The sequence below is a fragment of the Lissotriton vulgaris genome, chromosome 7, assembly GCF_964263255.1.
Source record: "Lissotriton vulgaris chromosome 7, aLisVul1.2, whole genome shotgun sequence".
Lineage (NCBI taxonomy): Eukaryota > Metazoa > Chordata > Amphibia > Caudata > Salamandridae > Lissotriton > Lissotriton vulgaris.
Window position 1 is genome coordinate 1,752,288,008 of NC_141695.1, and position 27,431 is coordinate 1,752,315,438.

The 27,431-nt window shown below is 46.1% G+C and overlaps 1 protein-coding gene across 1 annotated transcript in view; it reads left to right on the forward strand.

The window, feature by feature from the left end:
- Positions 1-15,241, forward strand: part of TMEM145 (transmembrane protein 145) — a 176,099-nt gene extending 160,858 nt beyond the window's left edge. Inside the window, exons 14-15 of the mRNA XM_086929099.1 lie at positions 6,228-6,419; positions 14,862-15,241. Of these exons, the coding sequence (XP_086785225.1) occupies positions 6,228-6,419; positions 14,862-15,107 (438 nt within the window). The 3' untranslated portion in view covers positions 15,108-15,241. The remainder of the gene's footprint in view (positions 1-6,227; positions 6,420-14,861) is intronic.
- The last annotated feature ends 12,190 nt before the right edge of the window (positions 15,242-27,431 follow it).

Below are 27,431 nucleotides of genomic sequence, written 5' to 3' on the forward strand. Positions count from 1 at the left end.
GGCGACGTCTGGTGCTGTTGCGTCGAGGAGGTTCCAGAGTTCCACGGCGTGTCTGTGTACGGAGCGGGTGTTGAGCAGGATGCACTTGAGGTGGTTGCTGCTGGTGCATGGCTTTGCGGGTGTGGTGCAGGTTCGGAGGGAGGTGAACTTGCAGGTCTTGCAGGTGAAGGGTCCGTGGATGCGTCTCGGGGTGGCTCGGCAGCAGGCGGGGTTCCGGCCGGCATTGAGTGCGTTGAGGGCGGCGGCGTCGTAGGTCTGTCGGGTCGTCTTGCATCGGCGAGGGCCAGGGGTCCTGGCGCTGGGCGCGGGCCAGGCGCGGACGGGCACAGACGGCGCACAAGCGGCACGCCCGCTGCGTGTCAACGCTGCGCGTGGGTGGGGACGTCATAAGAAGGAATCCGAGTGGCGGGAGCGGCGAATGGGCTGGCGGGGGGCGGGGCGGCAGGGAGGCAGCGGCGGGAAAAGAACCAGGCAATTGGGCGGCTCAGCGGAGGCTGGGTCGCTCGAGGTAGGCAGAGCAGGAGGCAGGCAGCGGCAGCAGCAGTGACGCGTGGGGGGTGACCTCGCCTGGAGCAGGCTCAGCGGTCAGCCTTGTTGAGAACAGAATCTTGTTTTGCAACCGGACTTATGAACCATTAGGCCCAGTTGGCACAACAAGAAATTGGATTGGTAACATTCTGACCTGCCCAATCAATAATAATTTGGTTGGTGACAAAACTGCAGCTCACTCGGATTGGCCACAGTCACCAGGGTGGTGCTTGCGATGGTCTGCAGACAACCTTCCATGTGATTGATTTTAAAAACGTAAAGCTTTGTTTTAAGTAGACAGATTTTCTTAAAGGAAGCTTTTGTTTCTAAAAAAGTTTTATTTTTGTGGAAGTTTCAGCTAGAGTTTGCAGTGGTTCTGTGGGCCGCTGTTTGCTCCCTCCTGAAACAGGCACCCAATTTGCTACAGAAGCCCTTTCCTTCTTGAGGGTTAGTTTCCACCCTAACGTGGGCTGTGGTAGCTTCTTCAAATGGTTTTCAACCAGAATTCTAGTTGTAAACCACTGATACATGTGATATTCTGTATTTTGAAGGGATGCCCAGACCAAGCCCCTTTAAAAAACCAAATCGATATCCAGTCGCAATCCGATTTTAAGAGGCAGTAACAATTTACCAAATCCTAAAACGGGTTTTCTACATGGCCACAAACGTATTTGGGGCTGCTGACTCTGAATCATGGAGTTTTCAACTGCAAAAATGTTTTTTCGACATCTGGCCCTGTGTCAAGATAACAAGACTGCACAGGGTTAAATAAAAGTTCATCAAGTTAATGCGCAAAAGACATACATTCTTTGTAATTTGGCACACCCATATCGTTGGGTTTGTGTCCTACACTCTCATTTTGTACTATTTGCACATTTAGCATATCTGTTGTTGTCTGGGCTCTTTAAATTTTCACTTGAAATTGTCACTATTAAAACAGTGATCAGTGTCCTGTGTGAAGTTTTGGCGACAATGTAGCATAATTGTTCCGCGTGTTCCAGCACATGGGTTACAGATAAAGAACAGAGTTTTACTCGCTCGATCAAGTCTGAGCGCCGGATCTGAAACTGTGGAACGTCAAACCCTGGCATTAATAGCACAGAAGCCTACACTCAAAAGGAAAGTTTTAAGTTCTAGATCTGTGCCTGCCTACGGCCAGCTTAACTTTATGTTCTGGATCTGTACCTGTCTACGTCCAGTTGAACTTTACATTCTAGATCTGTGCCTGTCTACGTCCTGTTGAACTTTACATTCTAGATCTGTGCCTGTCTACGTCCAGTTGAACTTTACATTCTAGATCTGTGCCTGTCTACGTCCAGTTGAACTTTACATTCTAGATCTGTACCTGTCTACTGCCAATTGAACTTTACATTCTAGATCTGTACCTGTTCACGGCCAGTTTAACTTTACGTTCTAGATCTTCACCTGTCTTTGGCCAGTAGAGCTTTACGTTCTAGATCTGTACCTGTCTACAGTTAGTTTAACTTTACATTCTAGATCTGCACCTGTCTACGGCCAGTTTAACTTTACGTTCTAGATCTGTATCTGCCTACTACTAGTTTAACTTTAAGTTATATGTCTAGAAAAGTACTGAAAGGCATCACTCCCCTTTCCCTTCTTCACAGAGTGAATCCAACTCCAAACAACTTTATAGGAACTACTAAAAGGTAGTTTTGCTATAAGTCAGCTTACCAGGTCTCAAAACTCCTCTTTGGAAGCAGAGCTGAAGGACGAGTCTCCACTCCAGCTTCATGGGCTTGGAATAGCCTCTTGCTGATCCCCTTCCACATAGGATCTTGGTCGGTGCGACAGGTCTCAGCTGACCAGCTCGTAAAAGCAGTGAGGACGGGTGCGGTGGGATTTATGAATGCAGTTCGCGGCAGACACGTACTTCGCTTGTGTACTCTATTTAGATGAGTGCCCCTTCGTCCTTCTTCCAGCCAGAATCTCCCCCCGCAACAATCCTTTAAATGCTCTCTGTATTAAACCAACTCCCCCCCCGACTCACCCTAACCAAAGTACACCCCCTCTGCGTCGTCACTGGTGCACAAGACTCCCATACTTGCCAACTCAGTTTCGAATAGGATCCTCATTAAAACGCTGCCGTCTGGCAATGTCCTCGGTATCTTTAACCCTCTGGATCTCTGCTACTGATTGTGGGTGTGACCAGCCCTCTGTTTATTTAATCCATTGTTGTCCTACAACCCCTCGCCCATTATTGCATCCTGCCACCCACCCTACCCCTGCCCTCATTGTACCACCCAAGGTTGGGGATCTCATTCCAGATGTAGAGATTACAATGTGTCTGCTTGTAGATTGTCTGCTTACTACCTAGTACAGATGTCTTGATAGAAGAAGAACTCCCACACTTTCCAGCTTAGCGCTGCATATATGACCATCATTGAAAAGCCGCAAGTCTTTTCTCAGTATCTTTAACCCCCTGGATTTGTGCACCTGGTTCTGTGTGTGTTCTGTTGTATGCACACTGAGCCTCCACCAATTCCCCCTCATCACAGTTAACATCCCATTTTGGGTCCAGGGTTTAGCTAAAACGTCCCCTCTTTTGTAATTTTATTTTGCACCAATTCCAGGGAGAAAACACTGGTGGGGGTCCCTGGTCCTTGTTATGTTGACGTTAAAGGCCCACACTACTCTCTCAGTACTTATAAGGAGCTTCCAGTTCACTCGGTCCGACAGTCTGCGAAGGTGTTTCATTCCTGAATCTTCCATCCCAGCCAATGGAGGAAGACATTCATTCACTGCCTCTCCTGGGCCTTTATCCTTAATCAAGGACATAATTCCCATCCATTCCTATTGGGCCTCTACTTTTGTAGACATAGGATTTCTCTCCATGCTCCTTCCTTTTGAACTTTTAAGTGCCTTTGAATTGGAGTCTCGGTTCCCCCGGATCTGGTTTGCTTCCACTGTCCGCACTTTCTGCAGCATGAGTACTTAAGCATGAGTACCTCAGAATGAGTACCTCAGCATCAGTACCTCAGAATCAGTACCTAGCTGTAACTACTAGACTGGGACCCAAAATGCTCCTTTTTAAGGCCAGCAATGCTTGATGTCAGAATGCTTAGAGGAACTGTTCTTCATGAGTTAGCCTCTTGATCTGATTTCCTTCAGCTTTCCTGATGAATCACAAACCTTCTCCCCTTTTACTGAACTCGTCCTTTTGTAGCGTGAACCCTCCTCGCTCCTACTCTTATCCTCTTCTTACCAATTACATTTTGCTTTGATGCTCATGTTTGCGCTGCCTGACTCCTTCCTTTAGCCCTGCATGCCTCCCCCTACCAGTTCCTCTTCTGTAACTTTCTGCACCTTGTGCCACCTCTCTCCTGGATCTCGCCAGGTGGTGCCTCACATTCACTTATTTCTGGAATCTGATGCTTCGAGAAAGGACATGGCCGGGCTTCTTATGCTGACTCTGGCTGAGGAGCCAGCTAGGCATGGGCGAATTTTGCGGATCTCGCGTTCGCGGATTTTGCGGATTTGCGAACTCGCAATCCGCAAAATCCACTAATTCTCGCGAATTAGCGGATTTTTTTTTATGTTTGCACGGGTTTCTGCAAGTTCGCGAGGGTTTTGTACAATTTCGTAAATTGCGAAATTGTACAAAACGCGTGCGAACTTGCAGCAACCCGTGCGAACACAATAATATGAAGAGAAAGAAGCTCCTGGTCACAGGAACAGCACGGGGATTGCGCTCATGAAAGTCAAGGATGCAAAGGCCTCTACCCAGCATCACAGCTGATTTTCCACAGTAGATTTGGGAAGAGGCACACCTGTCCCGCCTCGAGGACGCTCATGATTGTTTTTGGGCTAATGAATGAGTCACTGATTTTGAGCATCAACTAGTTCGAGCGACCATGTGCGTGTTACTATGCAATCGCCCCAAAGGGCGCAGGGGTCCCTTGAGTGAGCTGTCCATCATAGTGGGTGAATGGCGGGAAGACGGTGCAAACCGCGAGTGTGTGGGCGGGGCCAAACGGGCAGGGCTACCATGTGAGTTCACACATGATTTTAGTGTGTATAAAAGGTCATTGAAAGATCAGTTCAGCAGATGAAGAGAAATAAGCTCCTGGTCACAGAAACAGCACGGGTATTGCGCTCGTGAAAGTCACGGATGCAAAAGCCTTTATCCAGCATCACAGCTGATTTTCCACGGTAGATTGTGAAGAAGTCACAGGAAGGGCATGGTAAATATTTTAGGATGGCGCCGGCAAGCTGCCAGCGCCATCCTAAAATAGTTACTAAATTAGCTTCAACAGGAAGCACTAATAGATAAAATCGAGCACCTGCTTTATTTTATCTATTAGAGCTTCCTGTTGAAGCTAACTTAGTAACTATTTTAGGATGGCGCTGGCAGCTTGCCGGCGCCATCCTAAAATAGTTACAACAACAGGCCTTCAACTTTTGCCCCCGGAAAAATCCGCCGCTCGCGGATTTGCGAATTCTCGGTAAATTCGCGGGAGTTCGCGGATCGCGAATTTACCGAAAATTCGCAAAATCCGCGAGCGGAACGGATTTTCCGCTCATACTTAGAGCCAGCCCTCCCTGTACCAAGCAGCATTTTGAGATTCATTCAACCTGCCAATGTCATGTTTGGAAGGGGGGGATGTTCTTCCTACCATATGAATCATTATTATATTAATTAATAATTATGGTACTCGTCTCGCAAGCGGTGGTTGGGAGGGGGGCGCTGTTCATTTGTTTTATACTGTAAAGATTTTAGGTAATCGCACAGATAATAAAAGAATCAATCCTCTCGCAAGCATTTTTTGTTCATCGAAAAGCCTCTATAATTTATTGTTAATAGTTCTTCGTCACTTCGCCCTCTTCAGCCACTCCCCCCTTCTTGACTCTGATCCTGACAGGCTCACTCCCTACAGACTCACTTCAGTCCCGAAGGAAACTCTCTTATGGAGCCTTCTGTCTTTTCCGCCATAAGAAACGTATCACTTGTTTCATTTATCTGCTCTCTTTTTCTTTTCCCCACCCCTTCCCTCTTTTTAATGTAAGTTCATGAGTTCCGTGGCCTTCTTCATCCACACTCCGCTGCGTCCCATTAAATTACTTCCCTCTTTCTTAGCCTTTGTGTGACTTGTGGTTCCTACCGAATAGTGATCAATTTTTTAAAACCCTGGTGCTCTTGTACCTTTTTATTGATTGCTGCTCTTCATTCTGCTCACTCATCAGGTATAAAGGCCAACCTGCTGCAGTTCCTCTCTCTCGACCATTGACAGACTGGCATCTGTTATGAAACATGCCAACACCATGCGTGGATTAACAACGTAGTCAGTACCACGACTATGTTGTTACTACGAGTTCCATCACAATGCAAGTTATTACAACGACTTGTTTTAGGTATGTGCTGGACTTTGGAATAGTTTGAATTATGATTCCAAGTTCAGTAGGTGTATCAGCATGGAAGGTGTAGAACTTAAAACCCAACACCGCGTTCCCTAAAGCAAGCCTATATAATGACGTGCGTTGTAATGGAACTCGTGGTAACGACCAAGTCGCGGTACTGACTGCATTGTAAAGGCACTCTGATGTAATGCCTGTGTTGTAATAGATGTTTCCCTCATTGACATGTTGTTGATATGGCTTTGTAAGGATGACTGCCCTTGTGTCTCACCACCAAGTGATCAGTCTGTTTGTGACTTTACTCTCAAGCTCTCTCTCTTTCCCAGATCATCACAAGACCTTCAGCAGCCAACAAGAACTTCCCATACCATGTGCGCACGTCGCAGATTGGCATTGTGGAGGAGAGTGCAGAGAAGTTCCCTCACCACGTCTATGGAAATGTTAACTTTATCAGCGACTCTGTGCCGAACTTCACAGAGCTCTTTTCAATCCCTAATACCAGTGGGGACTATGGCACGGTTAGTATCACTAATTCTGGCTTCGGAGAGACAGCAATATGTGTATCTGGATGTCTGTGCATGTGTGTGGAGGGAGGAGATTGAAGAGAAGCAGCAGTGTGTGTCCACTCACAAGCATGGTCACATGTGGGGGCGTGGCTTGGAGACCACTGATGGCAGACGCGTGAGCTTACTGCTCTGCGCTGGTCCTTCGATTATCCTGCCTGCCATAGGTTCCAGCCTGCGTTCCCAGGTACCAGAGGAGAACCGCTGAAGATGGGAGAGCCTGGTGGGCTGGGTGAGGCCTTTTTGTGGAGACAGAGGGATGTGGCTCACTGATACGAGGCCCGAGGGAGCCGTTGCTCTGTACCACAAAATGGCGGTCGTGAGCCCAGACATGAGGCCCGGGTCCCCTGGGGGCGTGCAAAGAGGCCTGTGTATGCAGAGAAGACACAAGACCTGTGTCCCCCTCTGGGGATGTGGCTGGAGGAGGGCAAAGCGAGAATCCGTCGACTGCTGTGAGCCCTGCGATGAGCAGAGTATTGCAGCCCGAGATCTGCGTCAGCCCTCGGGATGTGTGCGGGGCTTGCCACCTGGCACGGACTACAGGACCTTGACTGTAGTGGCAGCCTCCCACTGAGAGCTCCACAGAAGCTGCAGGACCAAGTGGGCAATCAACAAACTAGCTCCCTACCATACCCAGGTGAGAGCTTTGCGCTGCAACTAGGGGGCCCCGTCGGGGACGTGCAGTGGGACTGTGTGCTGCATCCCGCGAGGATCCTTGCATTGGGACAGTGCAAAAAGGACAGACCAGAGTAACGTTGATAGCACTGCACGGAATCAGGTTCTGGACTGACTGACGGTGCCTAAATTTTAGGCGCTTAGCAGCCTGTAGACACTGGTGTCTATATCACAGGAAAGGCAAGGATACTGGGGCCTAGAGTGGTGGATTCTGCACCAGAGAAGAACTGTGTGGAGGCCCGCGGGAGAGCTCACGTTCCATGAATTGTGAGGATGGGGGTTTGGATAGTCAGACTGGAGCCTTGGAGGAAAATTGAAGCCTACCCACACATGCCCCCACCGGTGGCCGCACACAGAGCCTTCCCCTGCACCACATTCTTCCTGTAAAACGATTTGGGTGCATCACGGTGACTGAAAGATATCCCACATGAGAGTGGGGAACATACCTACCTTCCTCTCTGAGTGGGCAGCGGCACCACCCCGGACATTCTTACCGGAGCCCCTGACACTCCGCACCCCGGGGGGTAGAGACAACATGGGGAAAGCTAGAATGAAGACGGTGGGTGCCCCACCAGACCAGGGAGAAGAGACCACGGACCTCCAACAGGCCCCAATGGATGCACCCGCAGTGACGGATCCGGTGCAGCAGCAAATAATTAAGATATTGGACACAAATGCGGTCACCAAATCCACCCTCCAGAGGGGCATCAGCACTGCGTTGGTGGGCTTTGGCCTGCTCCGTGCTGAGCACCACAAGCTAGCCGAAAACGACAGAGGCTACGATCATGAGCTACACCCCACACAACGAAAACTAACCCACCAATTCACAGAGCTCACCGAAAGGGTCAGCATGTTGGAGCGCAGGGCCGAAGCTGCGGAAGGGCGCAATAGGAGGAACAATATGTAGATAATTGGACTGCCAGAGGAAACTGAAGGCAGCAACATGATCGCCTTCCAAGAACCCTGGCTTCGTGCAGTTGTGGCACAAAACGGTCTTTCCCCGTTCTACACACTTCAGAGGGCACACAGGGTCCCCGCTAGGCATGGGCGGAAAATCCGTTCAGCTCGCGGATTTTGCGGATTTTCGGGAAATCCGCAATCCGCGAGATTTGCGAATTTCCTGCAAAATCCGCAAATCCGCGAGCAGCGGATTTTGCTCGCACTGCTCGCACTGTTCGCGTGAGTTCGCGCCCCGCGAATAAGTGCGAAATTGCAGAAATACGATCTAAGCAAAACTGAAAGTAACTACTTACCAGGTTCAAAAGTTCAGGCACATCATTAGTAGCCATTTCCTGTAGTGCTTCCTGAGGGGCCCCTCCAGAGTTCAGTTGCCAGTTGAAACTATTATGTGACCCTGCTCTGAACCTCAGAATAGTTACACATATGCCACAAAGGTCATGAATTACAGCTAAGGGAGACAAGCAGGAGCCAGGCTGGAAGTTAAAATCCATTAATCAGCCCCTAATTCATTATTGTCAGTTGGGGCAGGGCAGGTGTTGTAACTAATTTTGCAACAATGAAAGCACTTAGCAAGTGCAAAAGATCACTAATCAGGGCGCACTAAGGAAGCAGGTGCCAGCTAAAAAAATATTCTGTGACACATTAATCAGCCCCAAATTAATTCAGGTCACTTGAGGCAGGGAAGGTGTGCTTTGCTTTGCCGAAAATAATGTACACTGGACAACCAGAGGGTGTGGTGATGAAACAGAGGGTGGCATGGGTGGGCCAGAGGGTGGCATGAGTAGTCAGAGAGTGGCAGTGGTGACAGAGAGTGGCAGTGATGAAGAAGAGTGTCCCAAACAGGTTGGACACGTAGAAACAACAAGTTCGCAAAACTTGCGACCCGACAGGTAAGTTCGCAAATTGCGAAATTGTAAAAACCCTCGCGAACTGGCAGAAACACGGGCGAACACAAAAAAAAAAAAAATCCGCAAATTCGCGGGAATTCGCGGATTTTGCGGATTGCGAGTTCGCAAATCCGCAAATTCGCGGATTGCCAATCCGCAAAATCCGCTCATGCCTAGTCCCCGCACGTCCTCCGGCCCCGGGCCACCCACCGTGTCCAGTGGTAGCAAAACTCCTCCACTACAAAGATAGGGAGGTACTCCAGCAAAGCATGCACGCACTGACGGACCATTTATGGTGGGCAACGGCAGGGTCTCTATCTTCCCTGACTATAAGGCTGAAGTACAGAATCAGCTTGCTTCGTACCTGGAGATTAAGAAGGCACTAAGGGAAGAGGGCTTGCAATTTTCCCTGATGTTTCCTGCTAGGCTCCGTATAATGCTGGATGGGAAGACGCATTTTTGTGAAAATCCGGAGGCAGTTTGGGAATGACTTGAACCCAACAAAGTAGGGTACAAATTTGAGAACCCTAGTGCTGAAAATAAACGCAGGTCATAAGGTTGGAGAAGAGAGCACGGACCCGGTCGAAGCGGAAATAAAGACCTAGCCACTCCAAGACCGAGAAGGAGAAAGCTGGAGCCCTGAAGGCGGTAGCTGAAATCATGAGACCGACTGACTCCACATCAGTACTTGGCTCGGGATCCCCTGGGGGGGACTGGAGGCTCAGAATCCGACAGCTCTTGAGTGGACAGCATTACACTGCCGGTGGTTACCCCCAGAACAGCTGACGACCTTTAACTGAACTGACTCTATCCAGCAACGAGCCCCGTGCCGGGGCACAATGGGACACCCTTCCACAGCCCAAAAACAAGCAGGCCAGAGCCACTGGACAAAAGGGCCAGCGCAGGTCGGGCTGCATACAGGAACATCACAAAAGAGACGGTTAGCCACTTACCTTCGCCTGCCCCTCCTGGAAGGCCTCACCCAGACATGGAAGGGGTCTCAAGATGATTCGGATGGTTTGCTTGCATTTTGGGCGGCTGGCCGTTGCCAGACTGCTCTGGGGAAAAGGGGGGTTCTTGTTTATGGGGGTTCTCATTGTTTTTGTTTATTTATTTTACAGGTGGGGTCCTCCCTTGCTTCTTTTGGGACTTGGGGAGGAGGGTAGTGGGCAGGGGGGGGTGGAGTCAGAACTGAGTACTTAGATCTTTGAAAATGCCATCAGAACAACACTCACTGAAGCTAATGAAATGGAACAATAGAGGTACAGGTTCAGCCACTAAGCGCCACAATATACATAGATGCCTGCGCAGGAGAAGAGTGCAGATCGCATTCCTCCAGGAAACACACTTTACCCATGGTGAAATGGAGAAACTGCACCGGAGATGGGAGGGGCAAATATATGCGACCTCCGAATATACATATGTAAGGGGCGTGATGATCTGGTTGAGAGCCAGTATCCCATTTCAACCTTTGCATACACTAATACATAAAGAGCAAAGATATGTACTACTAAAGGGTAGACTCTCTGGGTAAGAAGCCACATTGGGCAGCGTATATGCACCTAACCAATACCAAGTTCTGTTTCTCCTGAATGTTTCGGTCCCTCTGGTTGAGGTGCTAACCCCAAACGTACTTCTGGGAGGCGACTTTAATTGTGTCACAGACATTACTCTAGATTGCTCACACCCCCCATTGCAGAGTGCTCAAGCCCACTGTACAACAGCAGGGTTCCGAGATTGGAGGGGCACTGGTACCTGGAAGATACCTGGGGAATACAACACACAGGAACCTGTGATTACTCATATTATTCCACCTTACTTAATTACACACTAGGCTGGACTTATTTTTGACCACACCCAACCTGGGCTGCTTATTCACCCTCTCGTAATACCTAGGGTGCACACTCTCAGACCATAACCCTCTCTTGTTGACACTCCAACCGCTGAGGACAGGCCTACCGATTCCACTACAGCGACTAAACCACTTGCAGTTAGAAGATACTAGCTTCAAGAAGACCAAAAGTACAGCCATAGACACTTATTTCGATAACAACACACAAACAGCATCCAACACACTGGTAGAGTGGGAAGCATTTAAGGTGGTGATGAGGGGGCACTGCCTCGGACAATCGATTGGGCTCAGAGGGAACTCCATTGGGAATTGGAAAGATTGGAGGGTGTCCTACATAGGCTGAACAACGAACAAGGAATCAGTTCAGACGCACTAACCGCCCTTAAACTAATGCGCGCACTTTACCACCAAGCCCTCGAACGGATGAGATGCCACGACTACAAAAGCTACCTCACTAAGGTGCAGGAGGAAGAGGGGAGGCCTGGCAGGCTGCTAGCGTGGCTAATCAGACCGGAGACACATGGATCTCCAATTCCACAAGTCAGAACCATTACGGGTGTTCCACATTATGTCCCTGAGGACATTAATATCTTATTTAGCGATTATTGCACAGCCCTATATAGGGCCCCACCCTTGTCTTCCCCTGACACCCAGAGAGCCTTCCTGAGAGCGCTGGTCCCTCAGACACTTGACAGTCAAGTAGTAGATGCGATGGGAGGACCGGTGACAGTGCAAGAGATTCGTGCTACAATTAAAAGCATGGCCACAGGGAAAACTCCGGGACCTGATGGCTTCCCGGCTGAATTCTACTCCATCAATGCCTCAAAGCTTGCACCACAGTTGGAGAAAGTATATGCAGAATACCTGATGCAGGTATACCTTCCCGAAACATCATGGGATTCATTGGTCCCCCTCCCAAGAAGCCCTCGACGGAGGCGACGATCATGGATTTCCGGCCACTTTCCATGTTAAACATGGACTTTAAAATTCTCAGTAAGGCCCTGGTGCTCCGCCTATTTTCCCACATGCCAGACCTGGTCCACGCAGACCAGAACTGACTTATCCCAGCCAGGAACACGCCGTTCAACTTATGCAGACTGTACTCAGTGTTGTATGACCCAGACACCCGACAACTGCCACAAGCGTCCCGTCTGTCAATAGATCTTGAGAGGCCTTCGACACAGTGCGGTGGGACTACCTGTTTGAAAATATGAGGCACATGGGGCTGGCGAGGGCTGGGTAAGATGGGTGATGCTACTTTATGAGTGCCCCACGGTCAGGGTAAAAACGGGCAAAATGGTGTCCATGCAAAAACTGATTTTCTGAGGCACCCAACAGGGTTGCCCACTATCACCTCTCCTGTTTGCATTGGCGATGCAATCTCAGGCAGCTCTATTTAGACGTGGAGACAAAAGGCTTGGTATGACCTTAGAGGGAGTACACATATTATCTCCCTGTACGCTGACGTCTTACATATTTACCTCAAAGATGCGACTGTAGGAACTAACACAGCAATGGCCCTGATGGAACAGTTCGAGTCACAGTCCGGACTCAAAGTTTAACACACCAAGACCTACCCCTTTTCTGTGGTGGCCGACACATCTGCCCCGTACCTGGTAGAAGACATTAACTGGGCTCCCTCAACTTTTCGATACCTGGGTATCCAGGTCTTTTACTCGCTGGATGACCCACGCAAAGGTAACCTCGGAAAGGCTCTCAGATCTCTGAGGTCGAGCCTTCCTTTCTGGTGCTCCCTTCAACTTCCGATTATGGCTCGGGTCTCCCTTTCTGAAATGGTCATGTTGCCACGCCTATTATATTTTTTCACTAACCTTCCCATGACACTCCCCGCTTCGTGGTTCCGAAAATTACACGTACTACTGCAAGACCGTATATGGCAGAAGTGAAGGCGGTGGGTGGCTTTAGCGACTTTACATCACCCATCCGTAGAAGGGGGCCTTGGAGTGTCAAACTTTGAGTTTTTTTTATTTCCTGGCCTCCCAGCTGCAATGGTTGGTACAGTGGCTGGTGTGTTCGGGCCCGGAGGGGACCGACCTAACAGCTCTTGGGTCCTGCACTGCCTTACTATTAGCTAAAATGCTCGACCCTGAGGTACATATCCCCCACCTATCTCCGTTACAAATTACAGCCTTACGCTGCTGGCAACGTTGTCGGTGTAAGATGGGTGAAACCCTCTTTGCACTCCGGTCCTACCATTGGTGGGCCTACCCCACTGGAACCCAATGTCGATACCAACCCCACCTCTGCTGATGACGTTGGACTAGAATCGGTGTGAGAATGTTATCAGCACTCGGTCCTGGCCCCATTTGGGGACCTATTGGAGAGTTATGACTTACAGCCAGGCCAATTCTTAACCTATGAGATTGTACTGCGGAACTTCAGGGAGCTGGTGGGTGGGAACCAGGAAGCGCCTAAAGTACATGCAGTATTACATTCAGCCCTCACATTGGGCACAGCAGGACACTGGGTAAAATGGCTGTATGCCTCGCAACAGGGGGTGGCTTGTACACCTCTGATGAAACTGCGCAACCGCTGGGAAATCGTCTTAGGTAAAGACGCTACAGACCCGGAATGGGCCAAAATCCTAGCATACCCTAAAAAAGCCTCGCACAACACAAGACTCAAATATATGCTATTCAATTACACCCATAAGACCTATATGACTCCTCTTAAACTTCAAATGGCCGATGCGGAGACACGTGCAAATGTCAGATTTGCGACTGTGATGATGCAGACTTTGTACATATGAATTGGGGTTGCGTCTTATTCTCAGGGTTTTGGGAAGAGGTTTTGCAGTTTTTCGGGGACAGCAGTGGATCACACATTGGAAAACACAGTTGGGGTGTGCCTGCTGGGTCTTTTCCCCCGTCCGCTTAAATGGAAGGTGTGCAGTAGATTCCAGGACCTGGCTTTGGTCCTGGCTAGAAGACACATAGCGAAAAGCTGGAAATCTGTGACTGGACCGACAATTGACGCTTGGAAGCGGGACGTGACCTATTGGGCCGGGTCTGGGGGTAGATCTCTGGCGAGGGAAGAGATGAGGGGGCTGAGAAAGTGCCCTATCGCAGAGCACTGGAGAGAGATCTTATAGGTGTGGGAACACCCAGAACACGATCAGAGTGAGGAAGAGGGTAATGACGACACTGCTAAGGTAAGGGATGAGCAGGGTTGGAGAGGGAACATCTGGGCGACCACCACTGGGTAGGCTTAAAGATAGATCACCAGCATAACTTGACCTCTCTACACTGAAAGACAAAGGCCAGCCAAGGGTACCATTCCCATGTATCATTTACTTTCCCCAAGTGTGGATAGTGCACGATTAGAGGGCAGCTCTGGCTTGGAACCTGACGTGAGGCAATTGGCCCCTGCCCACCTCTGCCGGCCCTATACTTCAAGTACCCCGGACTCTTAATGTGCATTACTGACACGACTACATAGCCTTGACTCCACCACCTAGTTAATTAATTAGTTAATCACACAAGTTACACATTTCACTTTCTTTTCCCCCTTTTTTTCACAAACTACGAGATATATATTGGAGGACTCCCTTCATACACTTACTTATAGAGCATGGCTGGCTCCTCCCCAACACTATACCAAGTAAAGCAAAAACGAGCTGTGAGATATCACGAATCCAGCGCATATACAGATCCTGGAAACCATTTGTACAGCTCCGCGATATGAAACAGGGAAGAACAGTAGCAAACGCAAGTTTAAATATGCCTTGGATGGGTTTTGCCTTTTGGGATATGATAAGCGTTGTTAATGTTTATGCTCCTTATGGATATGGAACTAAATGCCAATAAACATATGTTTGAAGAAAAAAAAGCATGCTCACATGTGTGGGTTTTAAGGACACGACCAAACGTACACTGACTTTGGGGTGGAGTCCTCGCCCCAAGCATAACGTATGAAATGTCTTCATCTATTCTATCTATTCGCTTGGACCCTGGTCTTCTGAGTTTGTGAGGCTAATTGACTTTAATTTTGTTGTTCTTCCAGGGCTTCAAAGCGTCAGCAGAGGAGACAACGGCCACTCTCCACTACACTCACCTGAACCCAAGTCCCACCTGTGTGATCACCACAACTACCACCACGTCTGAGCTGACGGCTCCTTCTTTGTTATTAAAGCCATCCACGGGCGAGACGAGACCACCCCCCTACCAGCTCCATGCCCCACAGGTCCACAGCCACAATGGCTTCCCTGAGTACTTTAGCATGCACACGGCCGGGACTCAGCCTATGTGAGCATTCCCTTCACCCTAGAAACTCACCACAGACTCACTCCATCAGCACCACTTTTCAGAGTACTTCAGCATGCATACCACCGAGTCTGGTCCATGTGAACATTCCCAGTGACACGCAGAGAGACCTTCATCAATATGAACTTTTCCTCCGGATGAAGGATCTTCAGAGACAGATGGATGATGAAAGAAACAGGCACAATGCCCCCAGCGGCTGTGTCAGCAGAAGTTCTTCTGGAGAGCCTGAATGTGCACAGTGTCTGGACCATGTGCACGTGAATCATGTTATATAAAGAGAGAGGGCCCGATTCACAGAACTAACTTAAGACAGAATCCTAAAATACTACCATTTTAGTATTCGCAGAAGGCACTTACTCATTTTGGTATTCACAGAAGGCACTTACTCGTTTTGGTATACACAGAAGGCACTTACTCATTTTGGTATACACAGAAGGCACTTACTCATCAATGAGTAAGTGCCTTCTGTGAATCCCAAAATGAGTAAATGGTAGTAAGTTTAGGATTTTGTCTTAAGTTAGTTTTGTGAATCGGGCCCAGAGAGAGTAGAAATGGAAGGTACCCCACATGGCGGTCCCAACAGCAGATGCCCTGCTTGGGGTAACTGAGCATGCAGTCTGCCAAAGCACCCCTTCTGAAGGATTTCTCTGCCCCTCACTAAAAAATACACTTCAGCTGAAGGGCTTGCTGGGATAGCCAAGTATTTCATTACACACTACTAGGACTGGCCCCTTGATGAACATTTCCACTGAGGTAGGACCATGGAGTGAGACTAGAACCTTCCCAACTGGACAATGCACCAGAGCTTTCAAAGAAGCATACTACCTGGATGAACCATCTCTCTGCACAAAGGCCCAGAATAGAAACCATGATCAGCCCGTTCTACCAGCATTAGGGTTTCTGGAGCTCCTCCACGTGTGCATCACCTCATGAACCTTCTCTCTCTCTTAGGACCATTCTAGGAGGCCACACCCAGCTGCCCCAGCAGCAGGACGTCTGGAGGTCGTCAGCGTGTGCATCACCTCATGATCCTTCTCTCTCTCTTAGGACCATTCTAGGAGGCCACACCCAGCTGCCCCAGCAGCAGGGCGTCTGGAGGTCGTCAGCGTGTGCATCACCTCATGAACCTTCTCTCTCTCTTAGGACCATTATGAGAGACCTCACCGGGCTGCTCTTCAGCGCGCTCATCAACTACATGAACTATCGCTCTGTCTTAGGACCATTCTGGTAGACCTCACCTAGCTGCTCCACTATCCGGAGGGCTTCTTGAGGCACTTAACATGCTCATCACCTGCATGACCCATCTCCTTGTAGAAAGACCCACCCTGACCTGTGCTCTGTTCCAGCGTGGGGGCTTCTGGAGGTCCTCAGCATGCGTACCACCTGGTTGAATCCTCTCTCTGCCTTCGGACCGCTCTGGAAGCCCTCATCTGGCCACTCTACCTGCAGCAGGGATTCCAGTGCATCATCACCTGGTGCACCCCACCTGAGGAGTCAGTACCAACCAACCTCCTCTCAGTCCACCAAGAGGTAGATGGAAGCCTCCTGATCATCTCTCATGGGTGGGTCCGTGGCACCTCCAATGCTCGGCTGGACTTTTACCTGCTTTCTTGGGAAGTCTGAGAGTTAAGTAGCCGGAGCTGCTATGAGGACCAGCACCTTCTACTTATTTTCTGTGTCCCACTAAGTACACCTGTTGCATGCGGTTAGATCGTGAGCTTCCTTGATTTGACTGGGGAGGGATCCGAGGGCTGCGGAGGAGATAGATTGTACAATTTTACTGGGTTGCAGAAAAGGGGCTGTAACTTTGTTAAAGTGACTGATGGAGATTGCGAAAAGAGCAAAGTGTGTGTGTTGATAAAACATATCAGTGTTTACGATGTGTAGAGAACACGTGAGTATAACATGTACAAAAATGAAGAGCAGCTTTTTAAAAGACAAAGCACGCAGTTTTGTAGATATACTTTTACTGACAGAACTCATATATTGGTTGTTAGCTTCCAGGGCCAAAGAGCCCCCCCACTCAATGACTGGAGAGGAGAAGTGTGTGGTCTTGACAGGTAGCAACCAAACGAGCTAACCTAACAAACGTCTCATCTCTGCAAGTTGGCATGTTGTTTACTTGTAGCCTGTATGATACAGCACCCACTTACCTTTCTGTGTATAGACGGTGAGCATATATGAAGTGCGCAGAGGAGGGATGTGTTATATTTATGCCTGTGTGTACACAAAGAGCACACATGTGCTTAGTCTATGCAGAGAATGTGATTGTGCAAGAATGTGATTTTTGCAGGTGTGATTGTGTAGGTCAGACAATGCAAGTGTGTGCAAATAAACTAATTTTTCACAGACTGTGAGTATGCATAGTTTGCAGAAAGTATGTTTGCCTGCTCAGTGTGCACATAGTTCTGACTTCAAACGATGTCAGCATGTCTAATTGGTGTAGATGGAATTTGTGAGTGTGCACAGCCTTTAGAGAGAATGGTGTGGACTAGAACGAATGTGTGCACAGTGTGAATACTTTGTGTATTCACTGAGAATGGGAGTGAGTGGACAGGTATGTGAGTGTACTTTGTATGTGCGCAAAGAGAGTGCCTGTGCACGGTGTGTGTACAGGAGTGATACTTAAACGAGTGTTGTGGTGTCAGCATACGCTGAGGAACCTCATGTTGGGGCTTAGCTTACTCTGAGGAGCCTCATGTCGGGTATTAGAGTACTCAGAAGAGCCTCATGTCGGGTCTTAGCGTACTCTGAAGTATCACATTTTGGGGCTTAGCGTACTCTGAAGAGCCTCATGTCTGGGCTTAGCGTACTCTGAGGAGCCTCATGTCGGGTCTTAGATTAATCTGAGGAGCCTCATGTCGGGTCTTAGCGTACTCTGAAGAGCCTCGTGTTGGGTCTTAGCATACTCTGAAGAACCTCATGTCGGGTCTTAGAGTACTCTTAAGAGCCTCATGTCGGGTCTTAGCGTACTGTGAAGAGCCTCACAACGGGTCTTACTGTACTCTGGGGAGCCTCATGTCGGGTCTTAGCGTACTCTGAGGAGCCTCATGTTGGGTCTTAGTGTACTCTGAAGAGCCTCATGTCGGGTCTTAGAGTACTCTGAAGAGGCTCTTGTCGGGTCTTAGCGTACTCTGAAGAGCCTCATGTCGGGTCTTAGAGTACTCTGAAGAGGCTCTTGTCGGGTCTTAGCGTACTCTGAAGAGCCTCATGTCGGGTCTTAACGTACTCTGAAGAACCTCATCATGTTGGGCCTTAGAGTACTCTGAAGAGCCTCATGTCGGGTCTTAGCGTACTCTGAGGAGCCTCATGTTGGGTCTTAGCGTACTCTGAAGAACCGCATGTTGGGTCTTAGAGTACTCTTAAGAGCCTCATGTCGGGTCCTAGCGTACTCTGAAGAGCCTCATGTCTGGTCTTAGCATACTGTAAGGAACCTCATGTTCGGTCTTAGTGTACTCTGAGGAGCCTCATGTCGGGTCTTAGCATACTCTTAAGAGCCTCATGTCGGGTCCTAGCGTACTCTGAAGAGCCTCATGTCTGTCTTAGCATACCGTGAGGAGCCTCATGTTGGGTCTTAGTGTACTCTGAGGAGCCTCATGTCGGGTCTTAGCATACTCTTAAGAGCCTCATGTCGGGTCCTAGCGTACTCTGAAGAGCCTCATGTCGGGTCTTAGAGTACTCTGAAGAGCCTCATGTTGGTTCTTAGAGTACTCTGAAGAGCCTCATGTTGGGTCTTAGCGTATTCTGAAGAGCCTCATGTCTGGTCTTAGCGTACTCTGAAGAGCCTCATGTTGGGTCTTAGCGTACTCTGAGGTTCCTCATGTCGGGTCTTAGTATACTCTGAGGTGCCTCATGTCGGGTCTCATGTTGGCATGTTATGAAAGACTGAAGTAGGTTGTTGCGTTTGAGAGTGACTGCAAGAGGTAAAATCCTTTTCATGATCATATATTGACGAAGACTTTGCTCAAGCGGTTAATGCTACAACCTCCACAGGGTCCACAGACTGGTCTCCACTGTGCCATGTTACCCTCAGCCCTGGGCTTTAGGAGGAGTCCTATGACTTGTGACCTTTTTGCTTTGTTCATAAGATGAAAGACGAGTTACTGGGCTGAATGTTACTCAGTAATGAATAAATATTGCCGAATTTTCAAACTTGTCAGTGGTATGTTTGTTTACAAATGTCTTGGAGTGAATCACATATATATGAGCACAGAAATGTAATCAGAGTCTGCGCAGCCACAAATACCGGAGAATGCCTTGTTGTACAGGATCGGGGATATCCTCTGAGTACGGCTGGAGAGTTTGGTACCTGCTGATGAAAACATGTTCTGGGAGCTGCAGAGCTGTCCACCCCTGCTCTTCAATCTGTAAATCTCAGATCTGACTTTGGAACTGGATACCGTTCATGAACATTCTGCAAACCCAGGGGAGGCCGATATCCAACCTATCCTACGCTGATCACCTGGTTATGTTTAGCAAACCGAACATAGGTCTTCGAAGGTTAATCAAGAAGCCTGACGATGATTCCATGCAAAATGAATTAGAGATCTCGTAATATGATTCCTACGGAGAGGTCTCCATTTGGCTTATCATTATTGTGAGTAATTTCCTTAAAATGTCTATCGGACGGTTTATTGTAAAACATTGAATATTGAATACACCTTTTCATCCTTCGCGTCTGGTATAATACAAGTGGTAACCGGTTTTTGGTAGCAAAATTTCTGGTTAACTTATTCTTTAGTTTCTTCTTTTCTTTTCTACTCAAAGGTTTAGTAAATGTGTCTTCCTTCTCACAGAGTCGTGATATATGATGGTCTCTCAGTATTCTCTGGCTGTTTAAGAGCGTTAACTTCTCCATGTGCACTATTCTCTTTCTTCTCTTCTCGTTTATCTTCTTTTCTTTGACTATCCTCTCCCACTCAAAACCATTCCTTTTGTAAGACAGTGGAAAGGGGAACAGCCGAACATGTAGACCACTTACCTGTATCATTGGCTAACATAAGTCAAGAAGTTAATTCCCTTTGGGCGAATTAGCATCAATACCAGAGTACTTAACAACGACAAACAAACAACTCAATAATACGAAAATGTAACAAGGAAGCAATGACAAAAATGAGAAATTCAAAACACGTGAAAACACTATATTAAAATAAATCTCAATACAATTTATTAACATACATTATGTTGATTAAAAATTGGGAAACACACACAGGACGAGACAATAATGAATAAAAACATTCCAAGTAAAAAGGAGCTACGGAAAAGGACTAAACTCAAATATAACAATTATTCTGAATTTTCCTTAATTTCTTGATCCAGATTCACTCCTTGAGCGACGAGTTTCGGCGGTTTTAAACAAAATATAACCACCTTCTTCAGGAATTATGTATCACTGTTTCCCAATATTTCTGTGAATTTAAATAAAATTGGTCTAAGTTATAATTGAAAGACACAAATCTTATTAAAAACATATTCATGAACATAATGCAGGTATCTTCCTCTATCCTTTGACCACACAAATTTACATTGCTTCCAAAATTTACAAGACAGTATTGTACAAAACATAAAAACAACTACACATAATGCGAATCTCGAACAGGTCTACATAATCAGCAGTACCTCATAACACTAGTCTATCATATACATACGTACTATTTATAAAGAGATCTATCCACAAGATCTAGGCACATATAAATCGGACCAAAAAATCTCATTTAAGAATGTAAACCAGTGTTTGGCCCTTAATATTGAGGTGGCAACATTAGTGAACAAGGTACATCACCTACCTCAGGATTTAAAATTAATTTTTCAATGCGTCAAAGGGGTGTAATTCCTCCTTCTCCTTTGTTTCAGATATTCGTCCAGCGAACTATCCTCTTACAGTTTATAGAATTCCTAGACATAACATTGGTAGATGTATGATTAAATGATTACACAAACCAGTTATCCTATTCAAAGAATTCCTGGGCGGACGCTTATATAGCGAAATGGGTGTGTTCATGATTGACCGCAATATGGCTATGCATGTTACTGTCTCCAGCCAGTGATACAGCCCGCCTGTTAGTAAAAAGGTGTTAGGACACCTATATTGTATTACAGGTGGAGATAAAGACCTCTCATTACCTCAGTCCTAATCGGCCTATGCACTTTATCAAGTATAAACTTTGCTTTGCAAAGATACCCTGTAGCACAAGTAAAACAAATTCACCTTGGTCGCAAATAGGGAAACCTCTCATACTGCGCTTAGCGTATCATTAATCAAAAGGTGTACAGAAAAACCAACAGACATGTGCATTGCATGAAGGGAGATCTTATCTGTTAGTCGACCTAAACCCACTGACATATATTTTTATATATTGATCCATATTAGGGCCATGGTCGCATTTATACTATTATGCCATGAACTATCAAAGGCAGTCAGAACATACAGCGTACTACTTACTGATTAAAAATATATAGTAGAGGCGTGGTCTAAATCCACAGTCGATAGTGTCACCAGCTATATAGCTGTATACTGTAAGCAAGCAAAACAAAAAAAAACGCTGTGAGTTGCTACACTAACCACAATTGAAAGTGGCTACTTTAACGTATTTGTACTGAAGGGTATACTTACATAGGTTTTTTAATATAGTGGACCCAGTACGCGGTAATGCGCATAAAATCTGTTGCGCTCAGAAGCCCATATCAGGAGGGGTTTAATCCTTAAATCTTTATCTGGTTCTAATTTGGCGAGTTACAGCCATGAACCAAAAAGTATTTTTTCTTGTCCTTCCTGTAACATTAAACAGACAAGAACACCACCTTGTCAGAGTGCACGTAAAAGTGATAAGACTACAGCTTTTTTTTAAAATGACGTAACCGAGGGGCAGGGAGAGCGCCGATTCTTACCTCCTCCGTGGAGCATGAAAACGTCCCGCGTACAACGTCTACTCTCTCTGGCGTCCAACCATATCTGGGATGTTCCTTGCTGTTTATATGCCGTGAAAAGGATTACGCGTTCGCCGTAACGAAATTGACGAACGCGGAAGTATTAATAATGTATAAACACAGAGAGCGGACTCTCCTAGGTTTCCATAGTGGTCTGTATGGCTAGACTCGCAACAAATAACGGACTATCACATTGGATGCTAGGAGTCTCCAATGAGAGAGATGACGGACTTTCATTGCTCCGTTTATGCGTTCCGAACAGAAAATAACATGATTTATCTGTATGAACACTCCTAGTACTATCTCTATGGCAAATGGATATGGGTATGGCAAATAGATATGGGTATATTTAAATCGCAGAAAAGATACCTAAGCATATTGTGGTTTGGAGGCAATAAAGTGTGATATTCCTTCCAACAGACAAAGTATCTAGTTGGTTATAAGCCAAAGTATTAGGGAACATAATGAAAATGTGCTAGCTTTATTATACAGGATATTCTATTCATAACTATGTATCTTCCATATAAATATGAAGAGCAATACAGACCCTTCCATCAAGAATATTGTTGATGTGACAAAAACTAATTGCACCTATACTGATAGACAAGATGGTGAGGTCCAGATGTTAAAGTTTTTTACGCTTCTTACTGTGCAGAATTGCCTAATAAAGTAAAGGGTGAAATTTCATATTAAATGTCTCTTCATAAATGCAAGAGGTACATATAGAGGTTAGTCCAAATATCTCATGGGCCTCTATATATAGAATGGAATCTAAAGAGATATGTCATTCATATCCCATATAGAGTAGATCTACAGATGGGGGAACCACATTCCAATGAGGTGTTGCCAAAAAGAGAGAAGATTCTGGCCAACACGATTCTGGGAGGACTACTGATATTATACTGCTTCAATGATACGTTCCCATTCTTCTCTTGAATTTAGGCCCTTTTTCACTGTATCGAGGTAGGAAATGTACCACTGCTCTCTATCCTTCCTTCTGGATATCATGTTACCACCTCTTTTTCCTATCTTGATCTTTTCCAAAATAAACCAGCCAAATTCAGTTTCTTTGTGTCCCTTTTCTAAGAAATGGGCAACAATAGGGGCAGTGATGTTTTTGGTCCTTACAGCCGACCTGTGTTCCTGCAGCCGCGTGCGTACCTCTCTGCCAGTCTCCCCCACATAGCAAAGGCCGCACGGACATCTAAGTAGGTATACCACATTTTTACTTTTACAGTTGTTATGCGTCTTACATACTATTTTCTTGGTGTTACACATAATTTCCGATCCCACAATGCATTGAGAACAGATGTTACACTAGCCACATTTCGTGGTACCAATGACTCTAGTGCCATCAATCGTTCTTTGACTGTCAACAAATTCTTCCTTATAAGTATGTACAAGCAGATCACGCAGGTTTTTATTCTTTTTAAATGCAAAGAGGGATTTCTCTAATGCTACCTCTTCCTCGTGATTTAGAATGTGCCAATGCCTGTTGACAACGTTTTTTATCTGGTTGCTTATATTTGAGAATTTGCTAACAAAGACCACTTTGTTTAGGGGTTCTTTTACTTTGGGTTCGTTGTGAACCAAAGCATCACGGTCATAGAACCGTGCTCTCTTCAGTGAGTGTGAGAGAAGTTTTTTTGGGTATCCCCTATCCTTAAATTTTGAGCTCAAATTCTCAGCATGTTTGTAATAATCATTTACATCAGAACAATTTCGGTACCAGCCCGCTACATTTTCGGAAAAAGGGGCTAGTTTGTTATCAATGTGTATGGCCTCAAACTTACCAACATACAGACAGGCCAGACTAGGGGCACATGTAGCCCCCATACTGGTCCCCTTAAGCTGTCTGAAATACTCATTTTTGAAGAGGAACACATTATTAGTGAGGATAAGTCTTACACAGTCTACAATAAACTCCTTATTGGCACCGCCCAGATCCTGATTGGAGAGCAGTTCATCTATCACCTCTACAGTATCCATTTGGGGGATATTGGTGTATAAAGACTCAATGTCTAGAGTAACCAGACACTGAGTCTCCTCACAAAAGGGAATGCCCTCCACCAAAGAGATAATGTGCGCTGAATCTCGCACATATGATTTAAGGTTGCAGACAAGAGGTCGTAGAAAATGGTCAACATATTTGCTGACAGGTTCTAGCAGTGAGTCTATGCTGCTCACTATGGGGCGCATAGGAGGATTCAATCTATCCTTGTGCATTTTCGGTAAGCCGTAAATGGCTGGTGTTTTGGGATCTAAATTGTTTAGAAAGCAGAATTCATCTTCACAGATATATCCAGCTTCTCTAGCCTCTGTGAGCATTGATAAACAGTCTCTTGCCACTTGTTTCAGACTCGCTTCGGTGGTGCGGGCGTAGTGTTCTCTGACATTAAGTAGTCCGAGCATCCTTTGCTCATAATCACCTGTGTCAAAGATAACCACCCCGCCCCCCTTATCTGCTGGCTTGATGGTGAGGGATCCATCACTTCTAAGTCTATTAAGTGCCTCTCTTTCCCTACCTGAGATATTATGATTGTGGTAATGTTTGTCCTTATCCAACAGTTTGTAGATACCACTCTCAACAGCAGTTTCAAATGCCTCTACGTTCTTATTGACCATACTAAGAGTGGGCGTAAATCTTGATTTCGGTTTAAGCCCAGAGATATTGACTCTATCTCTGCTCTCCCTATTTTCAAAAAATCTTCTAAGTCTTATCTTTCTGAAAAAAGAGCGTAGATCCTTTTCTAACTGAAATTTATCTAAGTGAGTGGATGGAACAAAACTAAAACCTCTGCTGAGGATCCCTATCTCTGTATCACTAAGAGTTTTACTGGATAAGTTAATTACTGGTAGTTTGTTGGTTTCCAGTATCTCTTGCTCCGAGTGCTCAGATAGTCCTGCTGAGGAGGTCCCTGGTTGTAGTTCTGCTGGGGAGGTCCCTGGTTGTAATTCTGTTGCGGGGGACCCTGGTTGTAATTCTGCTGGGGATGTCCCTGATTGTGGTGTTGTTGTCTCCCTCGGCTGAAGTGACCCTGTCCTCGATTTCCATTGAACTGTTGTCCTCTCCTCGGGCGAGGTTCTAAAAAACCCCCCTGGTCACAACCATTCCTGCCAGCGTCACTACAGACTTCTTCTTCCAAGCTAGAACATGAAGAATTAGAGAAAGTGACCTGCTTATTGCCACCTCTGGAGTAAACCTGCCTATTGGGTGGTCGCTCCCAATTTCCATTGTATTTATTTTGGAAGTAATTTTCTTTCAGGAACGGATAGGTTCTCTCTTCTGCATATTGCTCAATATCTTTTTTTAGCTTATTTGCTTTTTTGTTGAGCAAATATGCACTGTATCCTTCAACATCTCTATTGATATCAGCAAGTTTCTTTTTAGCCTCTTCTAATGCTGGACAGTTTTTAAGTTCAGCTTCTAACTTATCAATTTCCTCTTTTTCTAGGATAATTAGGCCTTGTGCTGTTTCAATAATTAAGAGCATCCAATCTCTGCTGCATCTATTAGAGATTAGTGCCCATGTTTCAAGAAATTTCCTGTTCTCTGTAAATACTCCTGGTTCATTACGAACCTGTAACCCAATGGGAATAGTGCCTGATGTTACGTATTCTACTAAGAAATCAGCATGCGCTTCAGTTCGTATTAGTTTCTTCTTTAAGTTGACGAGTTTACCCCAATTTTCTCCTTTCCCCGAGGCGACAGTAATTCTGTTGCCGCTTTTGGTACTTATAATTCGGTGAAGTTGGTCTTCACTGAATCCAAATGTTTTAATTTGATCCATTGGGGATTAAAATCTCTCCTATAATAGTTTTTTTTGCTCAGTGGCAGAAAGCAACTCTCCAGTCCAACGGACCGTACATAGAATCTCTAATAAAAGAGATAGGGACCCCAGGACCAAAGGGATAGGGTTCCACAATTGACACAAGTCAAGAAGTTAATTCCCTTTGGGCGAATTAGCATCAATACCAGAGTTTCTTGACATATGTATTAAAAACTGCAATGGAGTATTGGCAGTTGAATTGTTTACTAAACCTATGGCAAAAAATACATTGTTACACTATTCTAGTTTTCACCCTAAATCACAAAGGGAAAGTATCCCGTTTAACCAGTTTCTCCGCCTTCGGAGAAATTGTTCTGATGTAAATGATTATTACAAACATGCTGAGAATTTGAGCTCAAAATTTAAGGATAGGGGATACCCAAAAAAACTTCTCTCACACTCACTGAAGAGAGCACGGTTCTATGACCGTGATGCTTTGGTTCACAACGAACCCAAAGTAAAAGAACCCCTAAACAAAGTGGTCTTTGTTAGCAAATTCTCAAATATAAGCAACCAGATAAAAAACGTTGTCAACAGGCATTGGCACATTCTAAATCACGAGGAAGAGGTAGCATTAGAGAAATCCCTCTTTGCATTTAAAAAGAATAAAAACCTGCGTGATCTGCTTGTACATACTTATAAGGAAGAATTTGTTGACAGTCAAAGAACGATTGATGGCACTAGAGTCATTGGTACCACGAAATGTGGCTAGTGTAACATCTGTTCTCAATGCATTGTGGGATCGGAAATTATGTGTAACACCAAGAAAATAGTATGTAAGACGCATAACAACTGTAAAAGTAAAAATGTGGTATACCTACTTAGATGTCCGTGCGGCCTTTGCTATGTGGGGGAGACTGGCAGAGAGGTACGCACGCGGCTGCAGGAACACAGGTCGGCTGTAAGGACCAAAAACATCACTGCCCCTATTGTTGCCCATTTCTTAGAAAAGGGACACAAAGAAACTGAATTTGGCTGGTTTATTTTGGAAAAGATCAAGATAGGAAAAAGAGGTGGTAACATGATATCCAGAAGGAAGGATAGAGAGCAGTGGTACATTTCCTACCTCGATACAGTGAAAAAGGGCCTAAATTCAAGAGAAGAATGGGAACGTATCATTGAAGCAGTATAATATCAGTAGTCCTCCCAGAATCGTGTTGGCCAGAATCTTCTCTCTTTTTGGCAACACCTCATTGGAATGTGGTTCCCCCATCTGTAGATCTACTCTATATGGGATATGAATGACATATCTCTTTAGATTCCATTCTATATATAGAGGCCCATGAGATATTTGGACTAACCTCTATATGTACCTCTTGCATTTATGAAGAGACATTTAATATGAAATTTCACCCTTTACTTTATTAGGCAATTCTGCACAGTAAGAAGCGTAAAAAACTTTAACATCTGGACCTCACCATCTTGTCTATCAGTATAGGTGCAATTAGTTTTTGTCACATCAACAATATTCTTGATGGAAGGGTCTGTATTGCTCTTCATATTTATATGGAAGATACATAGTTATGAATAGAATATCCTGTATAATAAAGCTA